We start from the raw sequence: 21,703 nt of genomic DNA on the forward strand, positions 1-21,703 counted from the left end.
TCACTGCAAGATAAGGCAGCCATCATTTCCCAAGTCAGTGGCCCAAGTGGAGGAAGGGACGAATAGCGCTGATGAGTTTGGAACTGCCTGCAGCTCGCTCTTCCATTTTGAAAAGCAGGGACGCCACTCTTCAATGGCGCACATGCACAATACATAGCAGTGATGGCGGTGGCCTTTCTGGACTTCAACAAAGTGGTGCTCCCTTAGTTTTGTGAACAGCATTGCACCAACGGGGTGCCACTGCCTGGTAAAGTTCGTCAACAGAAGCAGCTGGACTTCACTTGCACGCTCGGACATACTAGGTGCCAATGGCCAAGGAGAAAAACGTGCAAAGAAGGCGAACCCGCATGATGTTTTGAATGCGTTTCACACGATCACGTCGTTCTTAGGTGCGCACAACGACTAGCAATGAACTACTACTTGTAGTGTGAGAGCTGAGTTGCTAAGTTGCTGCAAGGTAAGGCTCGCAAAGTAATATAACCGACTTTTGGAAATAAATTTAAATTTTTGGTTCGTGGCCGATCTTCCTGTCGTTTCATGTTTCATTTTCGCGGCAACAAAATTCCCGCAAAAGTGAATTTTTTGGCTTTACCCGGCGGTTTCGTTATTGTGGGGTTCAACTGTAGTTAGAGCCCAAAGAACTGGAGGGGACTTACCACAGGGTATTTGATCTTGATAACATTTAAGAGCCCCTCTGGCAGCTTCGCTAGCTCCGTATCCCTGAGGGCGCAAAAACAAGAAAGCATTTCAAGTAAACACCAAGAAACAAAATGGATCAAGTTTGCCTTGTAAGAGAGAAGTTACACTCACCGCACTGCCATGACAGTGGTAGCCCTTTTAGCTCCGGTGAGGAGCTCTACCTGTAAAGAAGTAACAAGCACTGTTGAGAAAATGGAGCCATTCTGGGGCAAGTTCCACTGGGTAGTGCCCTCAAATTCTACTGGAATGATGAGCACTTCCAAGTTGTTGCAAGTTGCAATCAAGATTGTGTGTACTCAAAGTACTCTATGCAAACAGTTATCAACATACGAAACACAAACAGGTATATATCAGACAAAAGATTTAAGAATTTTGGATGGCCCAAAATAATGACAGTTCGGGTAGATTCACACCCTTGAAAAAAGTGTCAGAAGTGGTGTGTTCATAATTTTGCACTCTCATTCCATTTGTTGCTGACTATGCACACCCAATTTGGTTTTTATACAATGTTAAACTCTTCAGTCTAAAGAGAAATACATAGTGTAGCTATAGAGAAATACATAGAGGCATGCAGATGCAAGGTGCAGCTATAATGGAGCCAAACTTTTACACCAGGCACCTTTGCCATTTTATATTTAATCAAGGCCATGGCAACTCAAAAAGCTGAGCCCATTGGGGATGAGCCAAGCTCCCAAATAGCGAATTTTATTTTTGTCTTTCCTTTTGGCTAAAAATGTTTGCATTTTCGTCTGGTGCATGAGCTTGGTGCATGGCTCTAAAAACGCTAGTGCATACTGAATGGTCCCACTGTGAAGTGGTGGAGCCACAATCATGAGCATCACACCCCCTATAACACCTATAGGCAAGTCCATGGCACAATACGCATCCCATTCCTGCCAGTAACCACCTGCAACCCTAAAAAGAGTGTCAACACTGATTTGCTCAACAATACGGCCTCTTAACGAGCGCAGACTTCAACCAGTATACCCTGTGGCCATTTCTCCAGGCACAGAAGTTTTGTTTGCCCCGCAACAATAAGTAAAAGGAAAGAACAAAAGGGAACCACTCAGTAATTCACCGGTGGAAGCAAGATAGCATTGCACTCTGCTACAGCTGAGATCCTCTAAGACATACGGTTTTCTAGGCAAGACACTGGGAGACAAGGACTGTTACAGCTAATGGCATTGCCAAATTCACATCAGCAGAGTGGACTCGCACAAATAATGATTTTTGCTTTAAATGCAAATAATAATTTTGTTCACACAGTTTAAAATAAAAGCAAATGTTTTGTGATCGCCAATAGACAACTGAAATTTACAATTTTCAAGATAAGCCACAGTTACCAGCCCACAGAGACGAAACGAACGAATGAGTGAACAAACAAACAAGCAAACAAAAAAAAAAGCCTGTTTGATGCATTTTCCAAAATGTTTTTATGGCTCAAAACAAGCTACAGCAGCTATCCTGCTGCTTTTAGCTTTATTGATGATTTCATATTTTAAGCAGAGGCAACTGTTATGTTTTAGTGTAATCAGCAAATAATTATTGTGACAAATTATGTCTTTTGCAATTTTCTTAAGTTAAGCGAAAAAAAAGAAAAAAAAACCCACCCAAATAACAGCCATAAATTTTTGGTGATAGCCATAAAACTGAAATTCCCCTACAACAAAGAATTTCTGATTCCCCATCAGCTGCCCACAGAACGAAATGCACAAAAATTCCCTCGCCACCAAACAACTTTCTCTGGACCATTTCAGCACAACAAAATTTTCGTGACAAAAGGATTCAAATTTTCGGCATGTTGGGGAATCAAAAAAATGAAAACTGGTCCACTTGTCCCAGGTAACCAGGGCGTGTGCATCAACTTGGCCCGTAACAAGAATGCAGGGAAGTGTACGCACCACGCCAACCAGGTCTCCACGGCCGTACTCGCCTACCATTTCTTTCTTGCCGTCAGCCCTGGTGAGCACAGAACGCAGCCGTCCACTGAGTACAATGGCGGTGGACTCGGCCTTCTCGTCCTGCCTGCAGACCGAAATGCACAGGCCATAGGCAAGAAGGTCACACGCAGGTGGCATTACACCGGGCAAGGACCTTCATGACCTGCTGCACCATGAAGTGCTTTGTTCTCTGCCCATGAAATGTTTAAAAACCAAAGAGATGTAGCTTTACTGGTAGCCCGTCACAAATGTTAACACACATCTATCTACTAAGGTCGGGCAAAAAGACTCCTTGAAATAAAAACTTTATGTGCCATCAGGACACAAACTCCCCTCTCATCCCAAAACCTGAGTACGTAATGGCCTGGCATGAAGGAACAGGGGCTGGGAGACCAGAGATGTGGAAATAGATGTGTGGCATCGGTGTCATAAGCGATATTGGACGTCATTTCAGTACACTCCAGCTCCTAGCTGAATGCTCCGCATGTTTTGGCTGGGTGGGTTGGGTACAGCGTTGCGGTTATTTCACAGGCACCTAGCACAAAGTCATTCTACACCGTGCCATTAGACCACACAGGCAGAACAGCATGCTGCATTTCACAAGGCAGATGCTGCTGTCGACCACAGAAATTCAGAACTCGCACAGCCAGTGTCCATCCTACCTGAGCACAAATGGCAACCATTTGCTCAAATTAAGTGCAACCAACATACATTTCGATAATGGCGCACCGGTATTCAGCTGGATAATGAAGTGGCTCAAAAAGCGGCACAACAATCCTCATTTGTCAGAGGGGTATATGCCTCACTGCCCAGTGAACAGTCAGTTTGCTGTCCTGAGCAAAATGCAGCAGCAGCAGCACTTGCCTGAAGATGGCCCTGCCCGACTCGATGTAGTCCCACTCCAGGGCAAAGTCGATTTGGCGCACAAATGGAGACAGCCGCTCGATGACCGAGCGTGCCATGAAGAGCACCGCAGTGGGATTCATGCGCAGGATCCTGCAGGGGAGAAGAGCAGGGGTCACTTGCTGGGTTCCGCACACAAGACAGGTCAGCACAAAACCGCAGCTACTGCACCACCAATGCCTTTCAACCCTCCTGGCCAGCAGGGTTAATCAAATGACTGCACAAAACAACTCCGTTTAAAGTTTGAATTTCCCACATTCCAATTCCCCAATAATCTGAAACATTGAATGTTCAAAGTTTTTTTTTTCCCGTATATTCCAAGCCTGGCACTTCCCTCAACCTTCGTCGAATAAGATAGGAGGTGAAACGAGGCTTCTTAGCACGGCCAGATAACGTCACAAGCACTCGTCGTAGGTTAAGCTAGCAGTATCTGTTGCGAGAGATGAAACTGCACGGCTGCCGCGATCGGCATTTTACTGCGCAGCCACGTGATGAATTGTGGCCGCTATCATTTCGTCCATCAGCAGGGTTCGTACAGGCTTCAGAAGCAAAAATTCAAGGGTTTTCAAGGCCTTTCAAGGACCACAAAACACATTTTCAAGGTCCCCATCTAATGTTTTATCTAGAATTATTTATAACTTTTTCAACACAATGCAACAGTTTCTTATTGCACAATACCTAAGCACATTACTGTACATTTAGATAGCCGCTAACGGGAGCGTGAATGCTCTCCCAGCTTTATTTTTTATTTCATGGTTGGTATTTAGAGGTTTTTCTTTTTCCTTTGTGTTTGCCGAGGCTGTTTGATTTCAAAACTTAGTTAATATTGCCTGTATCTCCTGCTTTGTCAGCAAGAGTATCAGTTGAAATTAAATCAGCAAGTATTGCTGCAAGGTAGGACGAACTATGTACACGTCCACCATTTGCCTGTAAAAGCAAATGTAGATGGAGCGTATGAGGCACAGCACACATGCAATGAGCGAGCGTCCACAGACTAGATGGAAGATGCAAGATAGAGCATAGAGTTTCTCACTAGCTTACCTAGAGTGGAATCTAGCGCCATCGTGTGTAGTTCGGCTGGAAGTTCGGCATGGCATGGCCGGCAATGACTTCGTGGCTACGCAAATTGAGTTTTTGTTCAAAAAATTGCTGCCGAAAGTGCCGCTGTCAACAAATTTTGTTTTGTGTAAGGCACTGTGTTCGAGGTCTTATGCAGCAAAACAAATTAGAGGATTACAAAGAAAAGAAAAAAGTAGAAGTCCTGCCTTTGGCTCACGCTGCCAGATACAGCGGGCCATCCCGGATATATTTTTAAGTTATTACATTCTTCAAACTGGGTGAGGTTTTTTTTTATTTTTTGTAATATTTAGCTGAAAAAAATTATTTATATTGTCTAAAGCTGTGTTCTTGCTCCCTCTCATTAGTCTCATTATCGTATGCTACGCGCCGATGCAGCATTACAGATGCTCTATGCGAGAATGATATAATCCCGTTGAATTTATTTGTTTTATCTAAGCAGGTATAAATTAACGTAGAAGTGAAGCCTGTTACCGCAAGTCTTCAAGCACGCGTGATGAAATTGCATGAATGCTTCAAATGGCAAATAAATACTGGCTTGTCGAGTTGCTATGTATGTTGCCCCATTGCGCCTGCCAAGGCAGTGCATGCTTCAAGGAGTAAGTAAACGCAGCGGCGGCGACGAGCGATGCGAAAATCGTAACTGAATGTGTGCAGAAAACGGATAGTGTGGGCTAGCGTAGCTTATTTAGTGGCTGTAGTGTGGGCGGTGGCGGCAAGCGGTATTAACAGGCTGCTGGGACCTTCGCTCACTTTTTGCTGGCCAGAAGCAGCCCACAAGCGAGCGGCAACGGCGATACAGTGAACTGTAGCGACGAGCGACGACGACAGAGGACATTGGCAGCAGTGTATTAATTTTTTTTTCGCTTGTCGCTGTCACCCAGTGCACTCTGCTGTTGTACCTTTTGAGTTACGTTTTCGGCGTCGCTTGTCGCCGTCACTGCATGTGGTCACCCCTTAATCTTAACGCTAACGCGAGCACATGCTTTGAGTGCTAATCACGCTGTTACAGTTAAACCTCTATATAACGAACTTCAATATAACGAAATTCTCGATATAACGAAGTTACAAGGTACACACAATTTACTTCCCATTGGAAACCATGTATATTTTATCTCAATATAATGAAGCAAATGTTGCTGTAATTTCATTACAACGAAGTCTCTGAACTTGAAGAAAATTTACCCACAAGGACGATTTCCCTGTGACGACGTCTGAGGGGAAAGCGTTGGCAGCGCGCGTGACTTGGGTAACGCACGTGGCCGTGCCTCCTGGGGCGCGCGGCAAGCAAGGGAGAAGCAGCGAAATCCTCCCGCTGTTGCGAATGGGCAGGTTGCGACTCGCATCCCAGCTTGTCTCCGATGTTGGTTATCAGCCATCCTGACGCTGTCTCCGCTGTTAGGACCGCAGCCACCACTCTTGCGACTGGCCATCCGAGCGCAGCCACCGGTGTAGCGACGTTACCTTGATCCGTCCGCTATCGACGTGCCGTAGAGCAGAGCGTGGAAGTTCTCGAGTCGACGAAAAGTTGAAGCAACATTTATATGCAAGATGTACAAGGGTAAGCAAACGTTATATGGCTCACACAAAGGCGACAGCACCTCTCCACTCAGTGCCTCCGAAGAATGCCGACGATAAGTCATAAGTGCCTCCGGGCGGGTTTCTATACCCCCGGAAGTTCGTTTGAGCCCAGAGAAGTTTGAATAGCTCCAATCAGGACTCTCGATGGCTAAAGTTTCAAATTCAACGAATTGTAGCGTAGCGACCCCTAGCCGTCTCCGCGAGTCGGTCGTTCACCCGGTGCAGGATTCGGCCGAGCCGCCGCGACGCTGCATACCCCCTCCCCCCATGCTCCTTTGCTGCGACCCAAAGCACCCAAAGAGGCCTCCCTCTTTCTCGTGCCTCCGCATCGCCTGGTGCGTTCTCTCGCCGCTTTTGTTTCCCACGTGCGACGCCGCCATGAGGGGCTGTAAGCGGAAAGCTATTTCGCTTGAGCAAAAAGCGCCGATCTTGGAAGCCGTTTCGAAAGGGAAAAAGAAGAGAGACGTTGCAGCTCGATTCGCGATATCACAAAGTACGCTGTCAACAATTTTAAAAGCTAAGGACGTGATTCTCAGCTCTGCAAAATGTGGTCAGTCAACATCGGCCGACGCGCCTGAAACCGCTACTTGGCTGGAGAGGGAAATGCCGAAAATATTGACGCGATACCAGCCATCGGAAGTCTACAATGCGGACAAAACAGGATTTTTTTATCAGATGCAGCCGAATAGGACGCTAGCACTGAAAGGGGATGGGTGCCACGGCGGTAAGCAGAGTAAGCTGCGTACACGGCTCTTCTGTGCGTCAACATGGATGCCAGCGACAAGCGGGTGCGGGTGAAAGAAGGTCACGGACTACTTCCAGAGGAAATAAAGGAGTGATTGCTTTGGTAGGTACCGAATTTCGATGCAACGAAATTTCATTATAACGAAGCATAGTGCCGATTTTTACGACTTCGTTATATCGAGGTTTAACTGTATTTAGACATATCTGTGATAGCCATTGAATGCCAGAAAGTGGCATCCCGAAAACGGTAAAGCATACCGAAAACAGAACTAATAAGCACTTCCGAGCCGAGAAGCCTAATCCATAGCCCTTTGTACTAGCCACTTGCTGCCAATCCAATTCGCACACTACCCACAATTCCCATGTCGGCGTGCGATCGCAGCGACACTTTCCGCTCTAGGTGATATTGAGAAACTCTATGAGATAGAGAACAGAAGCCGGCTTTCACTGGATTGCACCCTGACATGGATTGGATTGGGAAGTGACTACTCCCAATGTTGCCTCGTAATAATGAAAATCCACCAAACTTGTAATTTCACGCAATACACTGAAACTTGATCATTACAATGTATTTTTACATTTGTTAACACCTAAAATCAATGACAAATACTTTAAATTCTTGTGAGAAGACAGGGCCATTGATTCTCTTCAGAAAAATCAAGAATTGTCAAGTACCATTTAAAAATTGCAGGCAAAAATGCAAAAAATTGGCATTTCTGAATTCAAGCGTTTTCAAGGACCTGTGCGAACCCTGATCAGGTGCCGCTACCTTCTCCGCCGTCGCAGCTATTGGTGGTGAGATGTTTGAGTGGCGCCCCCTGGATCTGACGTCAGCTTAGGGACCCGCTCCGCTGTCGTCTGCTACACTCGCCCCGCTGCTACACCCGCGCCGCGGTCGTCCGGTTCTGACTGGCAGCAGTGCCTCTGCTAGAAATCGCCCGCTTTGATGCTTTGGTGCTTTGAAGGGACACTGAAGTGATATGTAAACATTGCGGGATTACTAGCGCAAATTGTAGCCCGGAGTCCCCAGGCCATGTTTCGACCACTCTGGGCGCGTTTACGCGATTTTATTTAGTAGAAAAATTAATTCGAAAATGCTGTCCTCCTCTCTTTACGCTCGCCCATTTTCTGTGGCGTTTTCGTGTGACGTCAGGAGGTGCCGAGCTCGCAATTGGCTGCGCTACTGCACGGCTCCCCGGCCTTCAGACAGAGTCAGTCGGCCCAGCGTTTCGTCTGCCGGCCGCCGACGGGTCGTCGCAATTCCTTCGCTCAGTTGAAACGAAGCCAGGACACGTTTGTGAATGGAAGAATGTGCCTTTCTTTACTTGGTTAGTTTGTACACTGTATCTAGCTCCAAGTCAAGGTCGCTTCACACAAGCGCTGCACAAGCCCACATGCGACGCTTCGCTGACTGGTACGCCAGTAGGAAAATATAAGGCCTCTTGAAGGCGGGAGAAGAGTCAGCGAAGTCAATATAGGTACTAAGGAAATAAAATCAACTAATATTTCTACCGTACAGCGTAAAACTAGGGTGCGGGAAGCACTTTTTTGCGCTGGGCGAACAACCACTGCGGTCAGCAGCACGACTACGCATCTGCGAACGCTTTTCCGTCTACGAAATGCAGTTGCTAGACGTGAGCTATTGTGGAAACTCGGGGTACGCTTACTGCACGAGCGCAATACAACAAATAGTCACCTAAGCTGCTTGAAATGCCAAAACTAAATAAAAGTGTAAACGTGTTGTACAATATATACCTTATATAACCAAGGTCGGCTGAGCCGGTCTCGTGGCCTAGAGGTCTGGGGCGCTAGGTGTGTTGTCGCAAGTGTTTTGCAAGTCACGAGTTCGAGTCCCCGCGGGTAGGTGCTTTTTTTTTTTGTAAGTTAACTTTTTCGTTTTCTGCCGATGTTTTCTACGTTGAGTTCACCTTTTTTTTTGGGCCGCAACGTTCATGGCTCCACGAACTAGTTCAGTCTCCGGGGCATCAGGGTCTGAGAGGTAACGAGGCCGCGCACGCGGCTGCCCGAGCGCTTACCCACCGGGCGCCTCACCCATGCTCTCCCGGCTCGGAGATTAGCAAGCCACTTCTGCGGTTTAGAGAAATCGTAAAACATTACTGCGATAACCGCCGGCTTTACCCAGCCCCTGCAAAGGGTCTGAGCAAGGCCGATGAGCGAATACTGCGGCGCCTGCAGACGAACACATTTATGTGCCCTGCAGTAGCAAAGCATTTCGATCCTAAAACAGATGGGCGGTGTCTGCACTGTGGGGAGGTGTCCGCCGACACCTTCCACATGGTGTGGGCATGCCAGCGCAACCCTGCGTTATCCCCCAACCCTTCCCCTACCAGAGAGGCATGGGAGGCGGCCCTGCTCAATTGCTCGGGGCTGGAGTTTCAAAGGGCTCTAGTTCGACGGGCGAGAGTGGCGGCCTTGACCAATGGGGTCCCGGAATAGGGACTGCACCTGTGCGGAGCGCCACAGGCCCTAACTCTCTTCTATTCTGATCAAAAATAAAGTTTCACTCCTCCTCCTCCTCCAGAACGCGCGCAGGCTGGCACTGGCGCGCTAGCGAGTTCTCGTTGGCGTGCTGTTGCCATAAGCACCGACTGCTTGCGGGCAGTGGGCACAGGCCAGAATGAACAGACCCTTGGCCGGGTGCGAACACGCTTTTTACGGTACAGGCATGAGTGAGGCAAGCTCCAAATATGGGGGAAAAGCGCATGACATTTGGGCGTCTGCGGGTACGCGGAGGGCGTCCATGCACTGCGTAGGCCTCGGCTAGTGAATGCTACGATTCCAAGCCGTCCTGGAAGGCTTATCTTTATGCATTTTTACAGCTGACAACATGGCAGAAGCGCGGTACGATGATTACTGAGTTATTGAGAATGCCCATCCAACAACGCCAACGGTTGTGTTTTACAGAACCGAAACCGAAACCGAAACTTGTTTGGTTGCTCACCTTGGGCATCGTCCAATCACGGTGCCCGCTCCTCCTAACGTCACAGCTTTAGTTGGTGCGGCCGCCGCAAACCGCGCATGGTAGTTTTCCTTCTTTCGCGCTTTGTAAAATAATTATCGATTTGTCAACAGTATAAACGATGAAAAGTGTGCTAATTTGAGCCAGTCTACGCAGTCCAAGCAAAAACGGGAGCTTGACAAATTCACTTCAGTGTCCCTTTAAAAAGCGTGTTTTCAATCAGATTCTGACGGCTCTGAATAATTTCAAGCTTTGTCCCGCACAATTTTACAACACAAGAGGAGAGAGAGAACGACTTTCAGAGAGCATCGCTCAGACAATCGTGTGTAACTCGCCCTCGTCCTATCTAGCGTATTTGCGAGTTTCAGCGTTCAGAGCTCCTCGATAAGTATTCAAAATGCGTATGCTTCCCTTAACTATTTCTGAGATGCTCTTATGAAGACTCAACAGTCTATTGCTACGCATCAAGCAGCGGGTCGCACAGCAGGAAATAAAACGGGTGTTTTCTCTTTCGTTGTTGTTAGATGAACGCTTTTTTTCTTCTGTGCCCAACGCATTCATTTTTCTGCACCGTCCTAAACGTCCTAGGAGGTTTGGGGATGTTTGTGAGGCTCACAAAGTTTGTGTGAATATTCAATGCAATAAGATCTGTGCTACGGCGCAGATAACGTTGTCCACCGTACTCGAAGGCAGCTTTTGTGCACCTAATTTCTATCGAACCATCGATATCGTAACGAACTCGATCTCAACCCGAAAAGTTATGACATGATTACGGTGTTGAAAACTTGATATACTTGCTAACTAACGCAATAAATAGTATACATGCCAATTTTCAGTATAACACAATTCGAAACCAATGAATATGTCCAGACAGCTCTTTATTGTTTTCCAATCCATTTAGTCGCAAAGAACAAATCCTGGCCTACTCGGGATGACGTTCAGTGAATTGAAGAATGAATCTTACTCTCTTGTCTTGGACTGAGGAGCCTGCCCACTAACCAGCTCGATTTTACTATTAAAGTTTTCTCCTCCTCCTGGTCCTCCCCCTCTTGAGTGCAGTTTTACTATAACGCCTATCTGAATATTGGGATGATATGGCTGTGGTAAATGTACCAAAATATCCCTCCAAATCTGAACAAACATAGCCTTACTGTATGTTTGCCTTACAGGTTACTCGTTTTGCTCAATAAGCCTGCATACTGGTTAGAAGCCTGGTATAAAACCAGCACGCGCCTATACACACAGCAGGTTATTTGGAAATCAACCTACATTATTTGCGCCCCATAGTGCATGTCGGCACACTTTCATGCCGTGACAACGTAAAGTGACTTGATACAATAGTTTCGAGTGTTAAGCAAGATTGCCAAATCTGTTTTACCTTACATACGATTAGCTGGAATTGTAATGCCTTCTGCCAAAGCCGACAGCCCCGAAGGCATGGAATTTGTTTTGGTTTTCCATTTTCGCTGTCGTCGGTTGTCAGCCTGCGGCTGTTACCTTTGTTCGAAAGACTGCTGAACACAGAGGCTGACGCCTAGCTCCGACTCTTCGCGCTCCGCACAGGACCAGCTTCGCAGCAATGCATGGGCGACGCCGGCAATGTTTTTTTCCGGAGCGGTATCAAAAACTATACTTAAAATCATGCCTTGAGCTAGTTTACGCTGTTTTAAATCTTTTGTTACGAAAAAAAAGTTGCGCATTCGCGAGATCTGCTGCGGACAAGCACAAAATCTCAACCGCGCGCAAAGAAACAGCATAGAGAGCGAGCCCAAGTGAAGCAGACGACAAATGCCAGAATCCCTAAGCCGACGTCACGGAGGCGCGCTCCGCAGCGCCGCCCGTGGTCGCGCTCACCGCCAATGGAGCTTTGCAGTCTGCCTTGGTTTCCGTTGTGACATTATCTGGTTGCTCGCCCGCGCTTGCCGCAATGAACCGTTTCGCTTCCTATTTACTCTTGCTCCGTGCCTTGCACTAACGGCTTTTGGAAAAAATATGATGCTTAAGATGTTTTTTTTTTACACACGGCAAGCGCACATAACACTAGGGCAATTTCCTGCTAAGTTGGTCAACGTGACCTCGCATTCATCCGAAAGTAAAGGCACGGCGCCAAAAGAAGGCAGCTCTGCTGGACAGTATTAGCGAAGCTGCGCTCCTTATATTTCAGTATTCAAAGGCACGCTTCTTCCCCGATCATAACAACTCCGTTAAGCGCAGTAAAGAAAACACAGGACAAGGGAGACAAGGACGAGCGCTACTTACAACTGAATTTTAATAACAACCACGCGACATAGCACAACACGCTCAAATGACTACGGTGTTTATCACGTCACTGCACAGCCCCCCTACATACTTGTCAAGCACGCACGTGTGATAAATGCTTATCCAAGAAGGCCAGCTCTTTCGAGCTCAAAGATATGGACGTCGTACTGACACAGTCACCTATGCGCTGCATTTCCGCATCTCGAAAAATTACGAAGCACGCATCGTACATAGGCTTGCACTAGTCGCACTTTTGGCAAGAATACCCAAATTGCTATCTTTGCTTTTCCAAACCTTGTTACAATGTTCCCATAGGCAAGTGTTGAGGCACCGTCCAGTCTGGCGGACATCTGCTTTTTTGCAAGAAAGCGGCAACTTGTAGACCACCCCTTCCGTGCAATGCACATACTGGTTTTGGTGATTAATGAGGCATCTGTTTTTTTCCTTTCCTGACAGGGCACGTTTGGCTGCAGGGCCCAGACAGTTTATCAGGGGCCGACATGACAACTTTCACGCCTGCCCTTCCCCCAATCCTTGTAAGGTTGTGCGATATGCGATGCATATGCGGGATGACGGCTACATTTTTGTCCTTTAGGGTCACCTCTTGTGGGTCTGACTGCGACTTCTTTGCCACCATACGAATCGAGTTGGCCACTGCTACAATCATGCTCTCAGGATATCCTGCTGATGTAAGGCAACAGATTTGAGCGTCAAAACCGTCATGTAGCCGGCAATCCGCCATATGCATCACATATCGCACAACCTTAAGGGGGGAGGCTACCCTTGAAGGCTAAGTTTTTTGTTTCTTGAGGTATCTGAATGAAATTTTCAGGGTATTGTTATAGCATCAACATTAGGAAAAGTTACGGAGGTTAGTTCTGAGGGTATACCACGGTGGTTTGTATGGGCTTCTTATCCCAGTCCTGGAGAATTAGCCAAGCGTGCTGTGACTATGAAATTCATTATGGTTATTCCTGAATATGTACCTCAGGGCAAGACAGAGCCCTTTTTCTAAATTTTTCACCAGAAAAATTTTAGCACAGCACTAAAATTAGTGTTGCTGATCAAACATGCAAACATGATTTTGTTTTAATTTTTTTGTTAAGAGACAAAAATTTTCAGAAAACGGGCTTGTCTTGCCCTCGGAAATTTATTAAGGAACAGAATAAAGAAAACGGGATGCAAATCTGACAAGCACTTCTTGAGATATTACTGGGATAAGCAGTCACAAAAGGGAAAAAGTTCATTTTGAGAAAACGGCCTTCAAAGTTTGTGTACTCATTTTCACTTCTAATAGTACCCCGCAGCATAGCTAGAGGGGTCTTGGTGCACTGTCTTCCTCCTATGTTGCTTTTCCATTTTCTCCTGCTTTCGTTTGCTGGCCTTGTTCATGCGCAGGGCGTCTTTTTCAGCAGCTCGCTGGAAGGCTAGATGGCCTGGTGTGACGAGCCCCACAGACGCGGATATTTCTCGAGTAGCCCTGTAGCAGCCCGCATTGTACCTCAGCATAGCTTCATGCAGTGCTGTCTCGACAGCAATCAATGAAACATGCTGCCCCATGGGCATCAGGGACCACAGGACTATTTGCATTTGCGCTAAGCGAAACTTCCCACCTTCACCTGTAACGATGGCAGGCACAGGGTAAGGCTCCGTGGCTTGGAACTTCCTCTGGGTCGCCGGCATAGCACCAAGTTCGTTTTGAACAGCAGCATGTTGTCTGTTCGCTGCCTCGACCTCCTCGCGTGTCAGGAAATGTGTCTCCAAGTGAACTGTACGCGACACGTTCCCACTTGTCGAGGTTGATGCGAGACCGGAGACGGAGGCCGCGGTCGCAGAGGTCGATGCGCTCGAGACGCCGGACACACTCGCAGTATCGAAGTCTTGCACAGACAGGGCAGGAGATCGTCGTTGGAAGCGCGGACACTATCGTTAGTGATGCTCTGCGCCACCTTCTTCTTGGCCATGCGAACAAGCTTCATTGAACGCTTCTGCGCACCGAACGCGTGTAGCATCCTGAACTTCACTCCACGCATTGTGTCTGATCACGTAAACGATCTGGCAGGCTACTCCGAACTATTGAAGTACGTCAGCGATCGTAAGCACGGCAAAAAACTAAGTAGAATGAGCGGACAAGCGAACGAAAAGGTGGTAAACAGTGAGGCAGAACAACAAAGGAGCAGCGAAAAGCAGACGATGGCGCAGGGTATCTGGTGGATGCGAGCGGCACACGCCGCCGGCCGGGGAGAAGCGTGCGTCATCATGCACAGCAGCCAATAGCGTTCGCGCGTCAGCTTGCTTGCCCGGGCAGCGGGTGCACGGTCCAATTGTAGCTTCACACATGGGACGCGGGAAACTCGAAAGCGCTGCAAGTCCCCCAATCACAAGAGTATCACGCCTCAGCCACGCCTCGGCCGCCAGCAGTAATGGCGGGAAAAAAAAGTGCAAGAATCCACAAACAAAACAAGATAAAAATGGCGGCTCTACGGCAAGCGGCATGGCGGCTGTGTTCGCGCGAAATTTGGGTCCGTTTCGCGTTTGCTCGCTCCTCAGGAGATGCCGCGGCTGGTTATATATTCGTTTTTTTGACATTTTTACGATGAATTAGGAGCTGATAATTTCAGAGAAGCTAGTTTATGACATATACATCCCAAATACATGGTTTTCCAAAAATCACTTATTTCGTGATTTTTCAGTTTTCAAAGCTGAAAGTTGTCATGTCGGCCCCTGATAAACTGTCTGGGTTCTCCAGTCAAATGTGCCCTGTCAGGAAAGAAGAAAAACCAGATGCCTCATTAGTCACCAAAACCAGTACGTGCTTTGCAGGGAAGGGGTGGTCTACAAGTTGCCGTTTACTTGCAAAAAAGCAGATGTCCGCCAGACTGGACGTTGCCTCAACACTTGCCTATGGGAACATTGTAACAAGGTTTGGAAAAGCAAAGATAGCAATTTGGGTATTCATTGCCAAAAGTGCGACTAGTGCGAGCCTATGTACGATGCGTGCTTCGTTATTTTTCGAGATGCGGAAATGCAGCGCATAGGTGACTGTGTCAGTACGACGTCCATATCTTTGAGCTAGAAAGAGCTGGCCTTCTTGGATAAGCATTTATCACACGTGCGTGCTTGATGAGTGCGTGGGGGGCTGCGCAGTGACGTGATAAACATTGTTGTGTAGTGTGACTGTGGCCGCTCCACCTGGCGGCTATGAAGTGTTTCAGAGTTGTTTTTCATACGCATGTCCTCAGTTGGTGTTTGCCGGTCAGGAGTGTGGCCTGGCTAAAAATAAACGTTCGTGTTCCTCAACCCACAATATGTAATAAACATCATAGCCATTTGAGCGTGTTGTGCTTCCTTTCTATTTATATGTCGCGTGGTTGTTATTAAAATTCAGTTGTAAGTAGCGGTCGTCCTTGTCTCCCTTGTCCCGTGTTTTCTTCAGTGCGCTTATAATGAATTACCAACCCGCTCATACCCACACGTTGTTCCCCGATCAGCAAGACCATACACATACAATTTGGCATGCGACTTTTGCACCTACCCCACCATAACAGCATCTACAGATAGAAAACAAGCTGGTTGCTTGGGAGCCAGAGGAAGTTTGGGAAAAAGATAAAAATGTTTCCAATCTGTTTTTCTCTTTTTTTTTTTTTTGGGGGGGGGGGGGGGGGCCCGATGGGTGCTGCAGTTGAGGAATGAGGGGAAGGGGGAGGGGAGGACAGAGTGATAGCAGAAAGGGCAGGGGTATAAACATTACAACCGCATTCTTCCCTTCGTCAGCTGCTGGAATATGGGGTGCCAGTGGTCAGCCACAACAAAGCGACGTTTCACCAGATACTGATAGCACAGTGCCACCAGTCACACACATCCTGCCCATCAGTGTGCGGGGCAGCACGTAGTCCGAGGCCTCACGTCACCAGAGGAATGCAGGTGTGAAAGGATTACTGGACTGTATCTCGAAAGTCTACGCTGAGACCAGGACTGATAATCGAAGGCAAGTTCTGTGGACAGTTTCTGCATCAGGCTTCTCATGCCAGCATTAACTGGTGCTGACCTAGTGGTATCAGATAGGGGCCACCAAGCTTCCTTGCTTAGAAGTCTACAAAACATGGGGAGAGCTGTACAAGCCATGGGGTGAGCTGCCCAATCAAGCCTGCCTCTGATTAATTCCACAAGGTTAGTGACGTGAAGGCTGACTTGTAAAGTACCTAGTTAATTAAGTGATGTAAAATAACCATGGGCATATGTGAAGTGTATTTGCCATAAGCGATCGTTCACGTTTGTCCCATTTCAAATAAAGGAATCCACATGGCATGACTATAGCAGCAGTTTATTACTGGTCATCAACCTTGCACCAATACTCTGTACGCGCACGTGCCGCGGAGGATTTTGATGTTCCCCTCTCCGCAATCGTCCAAGGTAAACATTAAACATGAGCGAACATCCTGTTGGATACTCAATGAGCACAGGCCCCAAGGAAAAGAACAGCTGCTGCACTCACTCGTAGCACTGTGTGGACGTGAGGAAGCCAACCCGTGTTGCCACCTTGGCCTTCCGGGTGAAGATGGGGGACTCGCCCGTGAGCACCTCCAGCGCACCCGTGATGTCCCCCACATGGGCAATGTACAGCATGTCCTGGAAAACAGGGGGCCTCCGCTCAGCTACATACATATGCAGGCTTAGCTCCGGGACTGCCCAATGGGTCCCCAGCAGCCTGATGGAACAAAACATGGGCAGGTAGTCCCTTCCAAAAACTGTTAAGTAGGTAATCGTAGGAATGAAACGTCGAAGTTACTCCACAACCCTACCGTAAAAGGAAGGGGCAAAAACTTGAAGCAATCTGAAAATGGCATGAGAGGGGTGATATTCAGGGGGTTAAACCTGTCAGTGGTTGCGGTGGAGTTGGCAAAGGAAATTGACGCGTCACTATAGATTTAAGTGCCAGCACACTCATGCACATCAGTGTTAGAGTGTGCGGAGTGATAGGTGGACAGCACGTGTCAATGACAAGAAATCACCATCACATAGGTGATATATGAATATAACACCTTCTGCTGTATATCAAACAGGTAGGTGTATTTTTTTTTTTGAAAGTGCGATATTACTGGGTTCAGCTGTTATAACAATGAAGATAGCAGCAAAGTAAAATATTAAATCTGATAAGAAGAGTATTAATTAAGGGTGCACGAATATTCAAAACTTTGAATATTTGATTTGATTTAAATTATTTGGTATTCAATTCAATTCGAATTAAAGTCTCATTATTAAAAATATTAGAACCCTCATAGTTAAAAAAAAATATTATTCAGACATGTCTCAACTACTAAGTTGCAAAACATATACACCACGAAAGGTTGGTACTTTTGCAAAGGTTGTATTGGTGTTCTGTCGTTGTCGGCGTGCGGCAACGTGTACGTGCTTGAGCAAGCTGTCGCAATGAAATGCAGAAATTATTATAAAGACAACCACCGAAATTAAAACATTCAATGACGCTCACATCGCGAAATAAAAAAGGAATAATTAAGAAAAGAAAGAGAAGTCTCCTATAAGCAAGTAGTGTACAGCTCTACGTTAACAAACCTGCGACAAACATCGCACCGATTGGACGCTTGCTCTTATGAATAGTGCTACTGCGGTACAATTCGACCATGATACAAGCTAAAACGAGTGGGAGGTGCAAATGCAAGTGGGAGGTAGCAAGCTGCCATTTGTAGACATATTTAGACTGATGAAGGGCGCACATATGTGCACTTCGCCTGCAGCCGTCAACTGCGCGGTGCTGGCCCTATACACAAAAGTCGCACTTACGATGGTCGTGTTGATCACCTTGTGAGTCACACTATTTATCAGATAAGATCCAGGCCGCTTACAGTCACCGTTGCTGCTATATAGAATAATCTGCCCAACTGCCCAGGAATAAGACACTAAGCAAGCGCGCTGCACCCCGACAGATCAGGCAGGCATGCCACACATTGCGGAAATTCCGTGCAAACGCTTGGCGGCAAAGCTGAACGCAGCGGCTTCCGCGTGTCAATAAGTAGTCCGTTTTCTTCAGCACATTCACGGCAGCCGAGTGTGCTCATAGACTATACAGTCGCTATAAATTGCCAACTAATTTTTTGAGGCAAGATGGTATTGAATATTTGAAGCAAAACATCTACAAGCTTGCCTAGAATGTTCAGTGCGCACACGGATTCAGTCCCGCAGCTGCGTTAGCATGTGTTGCTCCGCTATAAGCATAAAATTTGTGAACTGTTGTCAGAGTGGTTCTACGTCAATCTACCGCTGTCATGAAGGAAAAAAAGCGTTACCCTCACTCTAAAGTGGTTGTGTACCACCAGGAAGATTCACAGGAAAACTGGGTCAACACTTTCGTGACCGCGCCTATTCCCATCGGTAGTGTGTTACTGATGAATACAAATTCAAATTTTGGAACTCTCCGAGCGCTTCTGGACAGCTAACGCCATCCAAGGGGTAGAAGAGGAGGTATATCATCGGTTTCACTTTCAAGTTTCTTTTCTCTGCTGCGAGGGGGGATTTTTCAATTTTAAAGCTCCTTCGCAGTCGGGCTCACGTGGTTCTGGTTATGGCGCCGATGCCACTTGCCAATGCTCCACGGGAATGGCAAACTGTGGCAGATTCTGGTGAATCTGAGCTGTAATCTCTGGATGATGGTAGCAGCACAGGCACATAAGACAACTTTGATTCGTCAGACTTCAGTACGGACGGCAAAGTGCGTCAAACTGCCCCAGAACATAAGCAGGTATGCGCTGGTAAATTTCGCTTTCTCCTCAGGCCATTCTATGGCTGCTGCGCATTGATACAAACATATCCGGCCTGTTCTAAAGGTCACAGCTCTTACCTGCAAGGTGTCGATTTCGTTCAGACGGCACCAACCTTTATTTCACAGCATCAAGAAACTGCTTCGCGCGGTGGCATGACAGGCATTAGTGCTTATAATTTTGTATGTATGCAACTAAGTTTTGTACTTACAGAGATCATATTTGCAGTATTATTATATAAGGGCCTTGTGTTTAAAGTGTATATGTCAACTTTTTTTATGCTTACCCTGAGCAAAGTAACATTGATGTTTTTATCATATTTTTTTGTTACTTTTTTTCTTTTGATAATTTTTTTGATAACATTCGTGACAAATCTAGTGTTTGAATTAATACTTGTTGGAAAGCCCTATCTTTCCGCTATCATTTTATACCTTACACTTTAGCATAAATCATGATCTGTGGCAGGAAAAAATTATTTCTTACGACTACCCAAAAACAACAGATTTTTCCACACTCACGAAAGTGTTAAAAACATGCTTTTGGAAGAAGCAAAAAAAAATTTTAACATGAAGCCCCAAAACACCCACAAAAACTGTGCTTCAAGAAGCGACTTTTTTCACATTAACATCAGCATTGTGGAAAAACTTTGACAATCTGATCAACCAGCAGCAGCCTTACTGCCATGTGCACATCTTGAGAGATATGCGCATGATGAAATTTTAGGACGAAAACAAGACCCATGTGAATGGTGGTCTAAGCACGGTAACCAGAGCTACCCACTGTTAGCCCTGCTTGCCAAGAGATACCTGCCAATACCAGCCACTAGTGTCTCAAACGAGCGGCTGTTTTCAGCATCTGGTGGAGCCATTGCTCCCCGAACATGTCGAACAGCTAACCTGTCTCCATGATAGCATTTAAATGAGTGCAGTCTTTAAACCATCGGTTTGTAAGTTTGCTTTGCGCTATTTGTCGTGCAATAAAGTTTGTTTCTCCAGATGGTGAAAAGTTTAATTCTACAAAAAAAAAATACCGTTGAACCTCGATATAACGAACCTCGATTTAGCGAAATTCGCGATATAACGATTTTTTTCAAGTTTTCTATCAAAATTTTGCTAAATCCATGTATTTTTATCTCGATTTTACGGAGTAATTTCGTGCGGCGCTTTAGATTTAACGAAGTCATGGTGAGAAAGGAAGAACGAAATTCCAGTCGAGGCACGTTTTATTTTGCCTCTTAGAGCCTACATTGAAAACATTCAGTACTCACATTAACTCTTACAAGGCTAAAATGAAAGAAAAGCGGTGAATTATGCGGTTCACAACAATTAAAATCGATGAAAGAAGCTGCTCAAAAACCGTTAGCGGCCATGGACGGTTTAATAGTGCGGCCACCATTTTGACATCTCCATCGTTGCTTACGCCAGCGCCCTCTATGCTTAGGCTGCCGAAGCCTACTTCAAGTGTTGTTTTCTACGCGTCCTTGCTCACAGTGCTGCTGCTCCAGGTTGTGCTCGCTGATACCCACATTAATATTTTGTTCGTCCATCATTAGATGAGTCTTATAAGCAGCATGAGCACTCCAAGGGAAAGAAAAGTGTTCCGAACAAGAGCCTGAGGAAGTGTCGGTGAAACCGAAGGCCACCGAAGTGATGGATGCCATCGACGTTCTGCGGAGGCACGCAGGAGCACGCGAATGTTTAAGAGCAAGCCTTGTTAGCGATGTCAGCATACGAGCGTCACGTAAAGCCCACCTTGGTTAAGAAAAGCCAAGCACTGCTTACGGACTTCTTCACTACGGCTTGAACATCGAGTGCTCGTGGCAATAAATTGCTCTCCAAATGTGGTCAAAACGTGTTCATTAGACAGCTGCGATGCGGAGAAATCGGTTTCTTTATTGCTCAGCGGGCATAAAAGTAATTGCTTAATCAAATTTGGCCAGAAGATATTTAATGTAAGCTTTCCGCTTTAGCGGGAGCACGTAAGCGCTGCTCCACAAAGTGAAGCGGTCCCTGTGTACTCCGCTCAACTCTCAATCATGGCTTTATCTCTAATGTCGTGGTGGCATCACGCGCCCATACTGCAGAGCCTTTGTGCATGAAAAAAGTCTTTCGAAAGCTTCTTCCGCTGTTGGCCCGCCGCACCCCTTAACGCCGCGCCTAAGCCTACCACTGAACGGACGAAAAGAGGCGTAACTTCGAACCAGCACCTCGCCGGGGTGAAGTTCACGGGGCATGGACGCGGGTTCAACTGACTAACAGCAGCGTTTAGTAGTGACCAAAATGAAAAAAATGAAAAGTGGAAACCTAGTCGGTTATCATATTTAATGAGGCGTTGCGGAAAAAGCACCGGTTTTACGTTGACACGAACTACTGTAGGACATCCGAATTCCATAGCCTAAGTGTTGAAGCTCTTAATTCACACAATTTTCGCCGCCAGTTTTAGTACAAATTTCACTTTAAGTGGAGAGGTAACTACATAGCAGTTGTTTCTGAGCGATGGGCAAGGTTTTGAAAACTCAATAACTGGTTAAATTAACTGTAAAATCGAAACCTCAATTTTACGAAATTCTCGATTTAACGAAATTTTCGCCCGCAAGTACGACTTCGTTATTTCGAAGTTTAACTGTATTTGTATTGGAAAATATTCGATTCAAACATCATTTTTACCATTTGAATTCACTTCAAATGAAACAAATGCTATTCGCACACCCCTAGTATTAACAATATACCCCAGCGAATACCCAA

At 46.5% G+C, this 21,703-nt stretch overlaps 1 protein-coding gene across 4 annotated transcripts in view; it reads right to left on the minus strand.

The window, feature by feature from the left end:
* Sws (patatin like phospholipase domain containing sws) overlaps positions 1-21,703 on the minus strand; it is a 180,110-nt gene that overhangs the window by 96,608 nt on the left and 61,799 nt on the right. For all 4 annotated transcript variants that reach the window (XM_077673128.1, XM_077673115.1, XM_077673122.1 and 1 more), the window contains exons 14-18: positions 16,679-16,812; positions 3,500-3,635; positions 2,601-2,720; positions 811-860; positions 657-720 (exon numbers count right to left, since the gene is read on the minus strand). In XM_077673128.1, coding sequence (XP_077529254.1) covers positions 657-720; positions 811-860; positions 2,601-2,720; positions 3,500-3,635; positions 16,679-16,812 — 504 coding nt within the window. The remainder of the gene's footprint in view (positions 1-656; positions 721-810; positions 861-2,600; positions 2,721-3,499; positions 3,636-16,678; positions 16,813-21,703) is intronic.

The sequence above is a fragment of the Haemaphysalis longicornis genome, unplaced genomic scaffold (assembly GCF_048455015.1).
Source record: "Haemaphysalis longicornis isolate Haplotype H1 unplaced genomic scaffold, Haemaphysalis longicornis Haplotype H1 scaffold_1, whole genome shotgun sequence".
Classification (NCBI taxonomy): Eukaryota; Metazoa; Arthropoda; class Arachnida; order Ixodida; family Ixodidae; genus Haemaphysalis; species Haemaphysalis longicornis.